This window comes from Nothoprocta perdicaria, unplaced genomic scaffold (genome assembly GCF_003342845.1).
Source record: "Nothoprocta perdicaria isolate Ctin4 unplaced genomic scaffold, notPer1 scaffold_372, whole genome shotgun sequence".
In the NCBI taxonomy this organism is placed as follows: Eukaryota; Metazoa; Chordata; class Aves; order Tinamiformes; family Tinamidae; genus Nothoprocta; species Nothoprocta perdicaria.
Window position 1 is genome coordinate 459,324 of NW_020455613.1, and position 10,358 is coordinate 469,681.

The following is a 10,358-nucleotide window of genomic DNA, read 5'->3' on the forward strand; positions in this document are numbered from 1 at the left end:
GGCGCGGACGGCGAGGCCGAGGCCGAGGAGTTCGGCTGCCCCGCGCACTGCTCCGACCTGGCGTGGCGCCAGAACGAGCAGCGGCGCCACGGCCTCTACTGCGACATCACGTTGGCCTTCGGCGGCGGGCGGCCCGGCGCGGCCCGCGAGTACCGCGCGCACCGCTCCGTGCTGGCCGCCGCCACCGAGTACTTCACGCCGCTGCTCTCGGGAGGCTTCGCCGAGTCGCGCTCGGGCCGCGTGGAGCTGCAGAAGTGGAGCTCGGAGGGCGGCCCCGACCCCGACACGGTGGAGGCCGTCGTGGGCTTCATGTACACGGGCACGATCCGCGTGAGCCCCGGCAACGTCCACGAGGTGCTGGAGATGGCGGACAGGTGAGCGCGGGCCGGGCAGGCCACCCCCCGGTCCCGCCGCGCCTCACGCCCCTGCCTTTCTCCGCAGGTTCCTGCTCACGCGCCTCAAGGAGTTCTGCGGCGAGTTCCTCAAGAAGAAGCTCAACCTGTCCAACTGCGTGGCCGTGCATAGCCTGGCCCACATGTACTCCCTCAACCAGCTGGCGCTCAAGGCGCAGGACATGATCCGCAGGAACTTCCACAGGGTCATCCAGGACGAGGAGTTCTACACGCTGCCCTTCCACCTGCTCAGGGATTGGCTCTCGGACTCGGAGATCACGGTGGACTCGGAAGAAATCCTCTTCGAGACCGTCCTGAAGTGGGTGCAGAGGAATCCCAGCGAGAGAGAGAGGTACTTCGAAGAGCTCTTCAAGCTGCTCAGGCTGTCGCAGATGAAGCCCACGTACCTCACTCGCCACGTCAAATCCGAGCGGCTGGTGTCCAGCAACGACGCCTGCGCCCAGCTGGTGGCCGAGGCCGTGGAAAGCCATGCCCTGCGCTCGGAGAACCTGCGCTCCGGCAACCTGCAGCTTGCCACGTGTCCCCTGGCGTCGCTGCCTCGCTTCGGGCAGAACATGGACGTCATCATGGTGATCGGCGGCGTGTCCGAGGGAGGGGATTACTTGAGCGAGTGCGTGGGGTATTTCCTCGATGAGGACAGGTGGGTGAACTTGCCACACATACACAACCACCTCGACGGGCACGCCGTTGCCGTCACAGAGTCTTACGTTTACGTGGCTGGCTCCATGGAGCCAGGCTTTGCCAAGACTGTGGAGAGGTACAACCCGAACAGAAACATTTGGGAGCAAGTCTCCAACTTGATAACCAGAAAACACTCTTTCGGCCTTACAGAAGTGAAAGGGAACTTGTACAGTATCGGTGGGCACGGCAATTTCAGCCCTGGCTTCAAAGATGTGGCCATTTATAATCCCGAGCAAGACAAGTGGCTTAACCTGGAGTCGGCCCCGAAGATTCTGCGCGACGTCAAAGCTGTGTCTGTAGAAGATCGCTATGTTTACGTTGCTGCCCGTACCCCGGTCGACAGCGACAGCGAGGACGGGTTGAAGGCGGTTATCATCAGATACGATGCCGAAACAAGGCAGTGGCAAGACGTGGAGTCCCTGCCACTCATTGATAACTACTGCTCCTTCCAGATGTCTGTTGCCAACACCAATTTTTACCACACCGCGTCCTGCTGCCCCAAGAGTTACCCCATCGACAACGAAGAAGCTAAGTCAAAGATTTCGGGCAGGGCCTCGGACGAAATCCTGGAAAGTTTACCCCCCGAGGTGCTTAGCATCGAAGGGGCTGCCATCTGTTACTATAAAGAGGACGTTTTCATCATCGGGGGCTGGAAGAACAGCGACGATATCGACAAGCAGTACAGGAAGGAGGCGTATCGCTACTGCGCCGAGAGAAAGCGCTGGATGCTCCTGCCCCCGATGCCGCAGCCCCGCTGCAGGGCCACAGCCTGCCACGTGAGGATCCCTTTCAGGTGCTTGCAGGGCACCCAGAGGTACCCCATGCCGCAGAATCTCATGTGGCAGAAGGACAGGATAAGGCAAATGCAGGAAAGACAGATGCAGGAAATACACAGGCACTCGCTGAGCTTGCGCAGAATGCCGCGCTCGCAGATCGAGTGCTAGTTTCTGCAGGATCACTCCTGATGGGTCTGGTTTACCACGTAGTGTACTAAGCCGTTCTGAAGGCTTGAGGTGTTTCTTTAAGATGCTGGCATTTCCTTGGGTTTGAGTCATGAAAATAGCTTCTCTTTATTGAATATCGAAAACTAAGAAGCTCAGAAGTTGAGGATGGATAGGAAGTAAGAAACTCCAAATCCAAATATATTGCCTGTTGCGCCCAGGGAAAAGCTGCTTTCCTATTAATGGGCCATGAAATATCTCCAGGAACACTAAATCTGTTAATTCTCTCTTCAGATCTTTGTTGTCAAAGATTTATGTAGAGTTAGTCTTAACAGTTCTGTTTGAAAATCAAAAATCTCTAAATAATTCAGTGGTTGCATCTGAGTGCGTGCTGAAAGCACCTCTTTTATTTGCACTTACATATTGACATTCCTTTGATCCCCTCCTGGGTGGCTGAACTTCACAGGTCTCGCAGTGCGCTCTGCTTTCCCAAGCACGTGCAGTGATTACATATCTGCTATGAAAACAAAAGCACAATCTTTCTTTATCAAATTACTTCAGAATGTTTCTCTCTATATTAAATATATATATTAAATATATATATATTTTGTATCTGTGGAGCATAGCAAGTCTGCAGAGGTTGCTTATAAACAGATGATGGGTAGAACATCAGTCGCTTGCTAAAACTGAGACCTTGAGGCAGTGGATTTTTCCAGGTGTATCTGGAGTTTGTTGTTGGTAACTTCATTAGCAACGTGGTCAATAATCATGACGAAAAGAGTAAAACCAGCAGAGTAGCCCCCAGCCACAGCAGAGCACTCGCTCCTGAGGTCACAGTGGAATAACGAGAGTCAATACTCACGGTTATAGGTTAAAGCTAAGCAGCTTGTGGATCCTTTCTCAAACGTTGCACTCCTTTGGTTCCAGCGAGGATGTGACTAAAAGAGCCCCGTGAAGCTGTTCCCAGCCTGCCCCGACAATCAGCACCTTTCGCCTTCCATGTGTGTTCCCCAGAGGCTCCAAGAGCTGGCGCCACCGGGCTCCTTAAGCCAGCGCTTCGTGTTCCCCTCCAAGGGGTTGCTTGGCTCTTGAGGATGATTTTAGAGGCGTCCAAGGCTTCAGTCTCTACGTGTTTGTGTTGCCCACTTGGTGTGGTTGGAGGATTTAAGCTGCTGGGGATGAGGTGGAGCTGGTGAGGTACCTTTGAGGTGCTTTCCTGTGAATGGGAACCCCGTTTGGCTCTGGTTCACTTGCAGTCCTGCCCCCAGAGATCCCCTCAGGATCAGTGTGGGTGCCTGTGAGCGACCCGGCCCACTGAACACTCCTCCTGCCCGCTCTGAGGAGCTCCGGGAGGCTTTGGCTGCCTGGGGATTCAGTGCTTCCCTCCTGCCTCCTCTCCTGCCCCATCCTTCCCTCTATTGGAACCTTCCAGGTTTTCTCTTGCAGCCTAACTCAGGATCTTCGGGAAGGGAAAGGCAGGAAAAACCAGGGTGTTGCAAATCTCGTACAGGTGAACATTGTTGGAAAAGCCGCTTGCTGTCGTCAGTCTATGTGATAGTTTGCTGAGGTCTTTGATGTGAGCAGCTTCTTTGCAGAACAGCTTCTAAACTTTTTTAATTATTATTGTTTAGCTTTGTGCACTGATACTTCTTATTTTCCAATTCAGCAGGCAGCCTAGATCATGTCTGAAACACCGGGTAAGTCTTTCAACCACGTCATTTGTACAGGTTTCTCTAATGTGAATGCCCCGGAATGCTCCACCGTGCAGTTCACTTGACACTCCAGTATCAATAACTTGCCTTGTAACAGAATAATCGAGCCTTGTTGGTTTTTATCTTGCAAATCTAACAGTTTAGGCTCAATTGACTCATCCGTAGTAACCTTGTTTTGTTTTCTTTGCCCGTTGGATTGCTGTGCAAGGGCAGATTCGGTTGTGTGGGCCTGGCCTCACACAGGGGAGGAAATGGGGAAACTTGCTGGGGTTTCAGGCCGGCGTTCAGAAGTGGCTCTTGCCAAACCGATGGCTGTGGTGGCCGTTGGGTGGACTTGGAGGATTTGGCTGCAGCAGTTTGAGAACTACTGCCCTGATGACGCAGTCGGGGCATGAAATGTGTGGAAAAGCCTCTCGGCTTCATTCTAGAGCCCACTGATCTTACCTGAACTTATCAGAGCCCAGCTGAAGATTCTTTACCAGGCTTCACCCAGCGGCAGCTGAGAAGACTTCACATATTTCATTCCACTGACTTTCCTCAAAGGTTTTCCACCAACAGTTGAAGGATGCTGGTACACGAGGCCAGCAAAGCCCTGGGTAGGCAGCGTGCTGATAAACAGCCAACATTTTGCAGGGGGAAATACCAGGGTTATTATTTCAATGGGAATACAAGCTAAATCTTTCCAAGTGGGGCACCGCGCTGTAAAGTTAGTGATGTGAGACCAAGCTTTTTGCAGTCTTTTTTTTTTTTCCTAAGCAAAGTTGCTATTTGCACTTACTGTGAGAACTTTAGGCTAACATACAAGTCGTGTCGTTTACTAAATACATTCCACTAGAAAACTGATGGCAAAGTAACCTCATAGCCAGGCGAATGCCCCGCGGTTCTGGGTGCGATGCTCTGTATTTCTCTCCGTATGTCCTGTCTGCATGTGAATGGCGAGCGCTGTGAACGCAGTCAGTTGCTCCCCCTTTCGCTCTGCCAATTCTAGAGGATCTTTAAGCAGGTGGGTGTTTTTTGCCCTGACTTTAAGGGGACCAGTTGCACCGCACACAGTTTTTACCTGCCGAGGCTGCCTCTCCATTGAGCAGATGGAGCAGATGTCCAGGAAAGTTGAGTTACTGACAGTGGGAGTAGTTCAGCCCTGTGGATCACGGGACAGATTCCTTGCGGCTCTTGCCTGCCGTAGCTTGCTCAGTATTTATAGAATGCACCCAGAGGCAAAAGCCTGTGAGTTCTTTCTGTAGCGTCTAGCTCAATGTCTCTGAGATCGTGGTATATTCAGCAAGTCCAAGGCTGCCTTTGGCCCTCCTCGTGTGAAGGGAGATGGAGCGTTGTCCCTCCTTGCGACCAATCATACCTCTAACTGCTAAGTCTGTGCCATGAAATGCATGTTTCCTGTCCCGTCTTTCCGTTCAGAAGCTGAGTGAAGTAGGACATGTCCTGCCCTGCGCTAAGCTGGTAATGTAATCATTTCTAGGTGCCATACATGTACATAATATTTTATATCAACCTCAATACTCCGTTAGTATACTGTTTTTTTATGTATTTTTTAACAAGATTTCCTCTTACACATAGTAAGACACTGCTCTGGAAACACAGAAAATATACCAACTTTCTAAGCATGCAATCTGAATATTACTCTGCTATTTTTTCTCCATTACCATAAACGATAAGAACTATCACCTCGCCGTCGTGTCACAGAGCAGCTCGATCACTATTGTCAAACCAAGTCACCACAGCAGCTTTCTCAAAGATCATCTGTAACTTGCCATTGTAATAGGGTGTTGTAGCTTCCAGCGGGCTTTGCAGACAAGCTGAAAACACGTGTTTTCCGGCTTAAATTTATTCTCAGCCATGTCCTTGTTCCATTAGAATATCATCTCCTTTGTGCCCGAAGCAGAAGTCTGCTAATACAGGCACTCCGGAGGATCGAATCCTGTTAGGAATACGGATGTAAAACACAGATCTAACTAGCTGTGTGAAGACCATTACTAGCCAGATGCTCCTGGACGGCGGCAGCTCTCCCCTCTGCCCCCGTCCGCGTAGACCTCAGCACAGTGCCCGGCCCAGCCGCTCTCCTCTGCTTCCTTAAGGTAAAGTAATGCCCGTGGGTAGGCGCTTTGAAACAAGTGTTACTGTCCTGTGCTTCAAATACACTGTACTAAAGTTGGTTGTCATAAGTGACTTACTGAAAATAAACCTTTTATTTCTCTAGCGTTGTGTTGCAGCCCGTGCCTTTCATTGAAGGTGCTACCCGGGCCGGGAGAGGTACCTCCAAATCACAAATCCGGGGGCTCCGGAGAACGAAAGCTTTAAGCACTAACCATTCTTCCAGGCTTGTATCAGTTGCTTTTATTTTAGAATAAGTGAATACATTCACGTCCTGCTTAGAAGACCTTATTAGCTAAGTAGAGCTGTTTAGACGGGTAGGGTGCTTGTTGAAGAAGTGAACTTGACCTCGTCGCGCTGCGCCGGCTCCACGTAGTTGTCGCGCCGCGCGGCGTAGTCGCCCACGTTGGAGAGCCCCGGCACCACGCAGCAGCTCAGCGCGCTGCGGTAGATGCTCATGTCGTGCGCGTCGTACCACTCGTCCGTCTTCTCGTCGTAGCACTCGACGTTGAAGGTGGTGGTGAAGCCGTTAAAGCCCCCGACCACGAAGAGCAGGTCGTCGACCACCTCGATGCCGAAGTTGCTGCGCGGGTTGAACATGGTGGGGATGGTGCGCCACGTGTTGGCCACGGGGTTGTAGGCCTCGGCGCTCCGGAGCCTGTTGGCTCCATCGAAGCCTCCTACCTGCAAAGGAGCGGAGCTGAAAGGGGCCCTTCCTCCCCCAGAGCGCGGCGGCTCCGTCCTCGTGCCACGCTTAGGGTTTCACCTCATCCTGCTCCACGGACTCCGGTTATTGCTGGGACCTAATGTGGTCTCACCTAACGTGGTCTCAAAGCATCAAGGTGCTGCCCCCTCCTACACCTTGCTCCCCTGCTCTGGCGCCAGCAGAAACGTTTCCTGCAACGGCCGCATTCAGTGGGTCCCCCTTACCGCGTAGACGTGTTCTCCGTAGGCAATGACGCCTATCCCGCTCCTCCTGCTCCTCATGGGCGCTATGAGGGTCCATTGGTTGGTTTTGGCATCGTACACTTCGGCCGTGAACAGGCATTCGTTGCCGTTGAACCCACCGCAGATATAAACCTGCTCCCAGGGATGAGATGTGGGTGTATTTATGTGATGGGCAGTGAATACCCGCAGGAGAAAGCGGCCCGGCCCGGAACGCTTCTCTCGTTTGGGAGCAGCCCTGTCCATTCAGGGTCTGTAGTAATGCAAGGGCAGGGAGCTATCCAGAGCAACAGGGCTTGGAGCTGCCGCATGCTGAACTGCAGCAAGCTCCTCGGAATGGAGCCTGACCCGGGGCCGGGAGAAGGATCCCCAGCAACAAGTGGCCTCTTGGGGCTGAACAGCCCTGGAGGAGCCTCAAGGCTCCCACCCGCCCCACCAGCCGCTGGCGGCACCTCGGAGAACTTGGTATCTGCGCCAGGAGCTCACGAGTGAGCCCTACGTGGACTTTCTCCCCCTTGATGTTAAATTATTTGCCACGTTAAGGGGAGCATTTGTTCCATCCCTGCTTCCACAGCTCCCCAGTCCAGCCCAGCCGGGTCTGGGTGGTAGCTGAGCGCGGGAGCACGCCACCCAACGGAGCCCTATGAACGTCCCAACCACGATGCAGGCCGCACGGAACAACCAGACCCTTGCAAACCAGCCTCGGGTTCGGTTCCTCATCCCGCTCACCACGAAGCAACACCCCAACCGTGCCGGCCCGCGGCGCCCGGCGCGGCTTCACCTTCTCGTAGAGCGTGGTCGCGCTCGCGTCGCTCCGCTGCTCGTGCATGGGCGCGATGAGCGTCCACTGGTTGGTCTCGGGCTCGTAGCGCTCGGCCGTGTTGAGGCGCACGTAGCCGTCGAAGCCGCCCATGGCGTAGATGAAGTTGTGCAGCACGGTGACGCTCACGTAGCAGCGCCGCGAGTGCATGGGCGCGACCTGGTGCCACGTTTTCCTCAGCGGGTCGAAGCGCTTGACGCTGTTGAAGTAGTCGACGCTGTCGAAGCCGCCGATGATGTAGACGTAGCCCTTGAGGTACGCGGCGCCGTGGTAGGCGCGGGGGCTCTCCTGCTGGCACGTGACGTTCACCCACTTGTCGGCGCGCGCGTCGTACGTCTCGATGGCGTTGGTGGGGCTGCCCCCGCTCCAGCCACCGATGGCGAAGAGGATGGCGTAGGGCAGGCGAGGCCGCGTCAGCGGGTTCGTGAAGTCCGAGTTGGACGGGCCGTTCATGTTGAGGTCGTACATCGCCTTCAGCGCGTTTATGATGACGGGTTTGCACTCCTCGCTGTCCTTCACGTAATCGTGCATTTTCACGTTGTTCATGAAGTATTCCGCGTGCATCAGCGCCAGGCGGACCTGGAAAGGGAAAGAGGGGATTACACCCTTTGTGCTGGTGCTCTGCGTCTCGGGATCCCCAGGGATGTGTCCGACCCTGGATGGGCCTCATTTCAGAGAGGTCTAAAGCTGAGGGGGAATTAAATGGGTAACTTCAACCACTGCGGTACGAGGTTAGATCATCTCATGGAACCTACGGCTCCTTCAGAGCTTCTGCTCTGGCGCCGGCCGAGCACTGGGTGCTGCTCAGCCCGTGTGCCTGGAGATGCTGCTGCCCGGGAGCCCTTTGATTCCCCCCTCCTGAGCTCTGAACATGGAGAACACGCGTGGAGAGAAAGCCCCAGCCCAGCAAGCAAGAGCTCCTGAGCCAGGGCCCTCCCTGCTCCGTGACCTGAGTGCTGGGACTGTCCTGAGTGCTGGGTCTGTCCTTTCCTCCGTTTTCATACGAGAAGAACAAAGCAGCTCTTGTCCCCGCTCTCCAGTGCCACCAGGCACGAAGAGGCGACGCGGTGACACTGACCTTGCGCAGCAGGACCGAAATGTGCTGCTTCCTGTTCTGGGGATCATGCGAGATCCACTTCACGATGGCCTCGAACACGGCGTCCTCCTGCCGCACGTTCAGCTCGTCTTTCTCAATGATGTCTTTGAGCTCATTGACCGAGAGCTCCAGGAACTCGGTGGACACCTTGGTCATCTCCTCGAAGTTGTGCAGGATGAACATGTAGGCCGTTTGCCGCAGGTCGGGGCAGTGGTAGTAGTCCGTGAACCTGCAGATGCCGATGCAGTTCTCCAAGCACAGCTGGGATTTGAGGAACTCGCAGCAGCCTCGGATGATGCCCATGATGTTGAACTGGTCCGCGGCAGCCAGCAGGCTCTCGACATTGTCCGCCGTGACGGGCACTGTCCTGGTGTAAGCGTACTCAATGATGAGCCGCATCATGTCGGGCGAGATGCCAGGGATGTTGTACACTCTCTTCTCCGTGTTGTTCCAGCCGCTGGTGAACAAAGCCCTGGAAAAATGAAAGGACAATGAGTCCCTGCTCCGTCTGAGCTGCCCCTTCCGTGCGTCCCCTGGCCCGAACCGCCCCGGGCACCGGCTGCAGCGCGCGGGGCCCTGCTGAGCGCTGCTCAGTGTTCGCAGCTCAGTTCTGGCCCCGGGCACACACGAGGGCTGCAGGCACTGCTGGCACAGGGGCACGGCCTGCGGAGAGGACACAGCTCGTCCCCTCTGTCCCCTCTAGGCTCCTTTCAAGCACTGACCTAAAGTAAGGGCTGCAGCTACACAGGATGTTCTTGTGAGCATTGAATTCGAAACCATTGACTTTGATGATCACATCACAGAGTTTTCCTTCCAGGCGGAGTTCATTGAAGACCGTGCAAGCCATCGCACTCATCTTCCTCTCCATGTGTGGCGGGGAATACCCCGCGGACGCCGAGGTGTCATCCATGCCTAAGGCCGAGACAGCAGAAGAAGCTTCTCTCTGAGGTGATACGGGGCTTTCTGCTTGTCCCCCGGCATCTTCTCTGGAGCTGCGTTTTGCCTGGTGGTTCTGGAACAACCCGATAATGAGATCACTGAAACAGGAGGCTCTGGAACGTGTGCGGCACCAGGAGCAGCTCCAAGCTGCCTTCCCGGAGCAGGCCTGCCCTCCCACTGCTCCCTGCGCTGAGCACGAGGACCCTCGGTGACTCCCCTGCACGTTTTTATTCGGATTGAGCCCCTGGGTGCCCAGGCCTCCTGCAGTGCCCCGGCCGCAACACAGGCTGCTGCAATGTCAGCAACGGAGCTGCAAACGTTTTGCCGCGGCCTCTCTGCTGCCCTGCATCTGCTGCGCGGCCGGAGGAGCGGGCAGAGCCGCCGGCACGGGGACGGGGACAGGGAGCCCTCACACGTGGCGGGCACCCTGTCCCCAGCGGGGCGGGCGGCGCTCCCCGCGCGTGGCCGCGGCTGGAAGGCGCGCGGTGCAGAGCCGTGAGGCCACCGGGGAAACGAGGCTGTGCTGCTTGTGGCGCCATTAATTATGTATTTTCGTGAGGTTTGTGGTAACGCTGTGCAAAGTGCGATGGCAGCAAGTTGGGGTTGCCCTTTCCTTTCCTTTCCTTTCCTTTCCTTTCCTTTCCTTTCCTTTCCTTTCCTTTCCTTTCCTTTCCTTTCCTTTCCTTTCCTTTCCTTTCCTTT

General features: G+C 55.2%; 3 protein-coding genes across 3 annotated transcripts in view; 2 read left to right on the top strand and 1 right to left on the bottom strand.

The window, feature by feature from the left end:
- The first annotated feature begins 6 nt into the window (after positions 1-6).
- KLHL11 (kelch like family member 11) lies at positions 7-5,763 on the top strand. Its single transcript, XM_026044565.1, has 2 exons — positions 7-374; positions 442-5,763. Exons 1-2 carry the CDS (start codon positions 310-312, stop codon positions 2,036-2,038), a joined length of 1,662 nt encoding a protein of 553 aa, XP_025900350.1. The 5' UTR covers positions 7-309; the 3' UTR covers positions 2,039-5,763.
- A 304-nt stretch (positions 5,764-6,067) lies between these two features.
- On the bottom strand, positions 6,068-9,602 carry KLHL10 (kelch like family member 10). Its single transcript, XM_026044623.1, has 5 exons — positions 9,440-9,602; positions 8,700-9,189; positions 7,583-8,200; positions 6,787-6,936; positions 6,068-6,540 (listed from the first exon to the last, which is right to left on the bottom strand). The coding sequence occupies exons 1-5, from the start codon at positions 9,583-9,585 to the stop codon at positions 6,166-6,168; spliced, it is 1,779 nt and encodes a 592-aa protein (XP_025900408.1). The 5' UTR covers positions 9,586-9,602; the 3' UTR covers positions 6,068-6,165.
- Positions 9,603-10,169: 567 nt separating this feature from the next.
- Positions 10,170-10,358, top strand: part of NT5C3B (5'-nucleotidase, cytosolic IIIB) — a 4,465-nt gene continuing 4,276 nt past the window's right edge. The window contains exon 1 of the mRNA XM_026044622.1: positions 10,170-10,215. Within this exon, the coding sequence (XP_025900407.1) occupies positions 10,201-10,215 (15 nt within the window). The 5' untranslated portion in view covers positions 10,170-10,200. The remainder of the gene's footprint in view (positions 10,216-10,358) is intronic.

What these genes read in the sequence shown, in the direction of transcription:
- KLHL10 (XM_026044623.1), bottom strand. Translation starts at nt 9,585, where the DNA reads ATGGAGAGGAAGATGAGTGCGATGGCTTGCACGGTCTTCAATGAACTC. An exon ending in CGACCACGCTCTACGAGAAG is followed by an intron (nt 6,937 to 7,582) that starts GTGAAGCCGCGC and finishes CCCTGGGAGCAG; the next exon opens with GTTTATATCTGCGGTGGGTT. An exon ending in ACGGAGAACACGTCTACGCG is followed by an intron (nt 6,541 to 6,786) that starts GTAAGGGGGACC and finishes GCTCCTTTGCAG; the next exon opens with GTAGGAGGCTTCGATGGAGC.
- KLHL11 (XM_026044565.1), top strand. Translation starts at nt 310, where the DNA reads ATGTACACGGGCACGATCCGCGTGAGCCCCGGCAACGTCCACGAGGTG. An exon ending in GTGCTGGAGATGGCGGACAG is followed by an intron (nt 375 to 441) that starts GTGAGCGCGGGC and finishes CTTTCTCCGCAG; the next exon opens with GTTCCTGCTCACGCGCCTCA.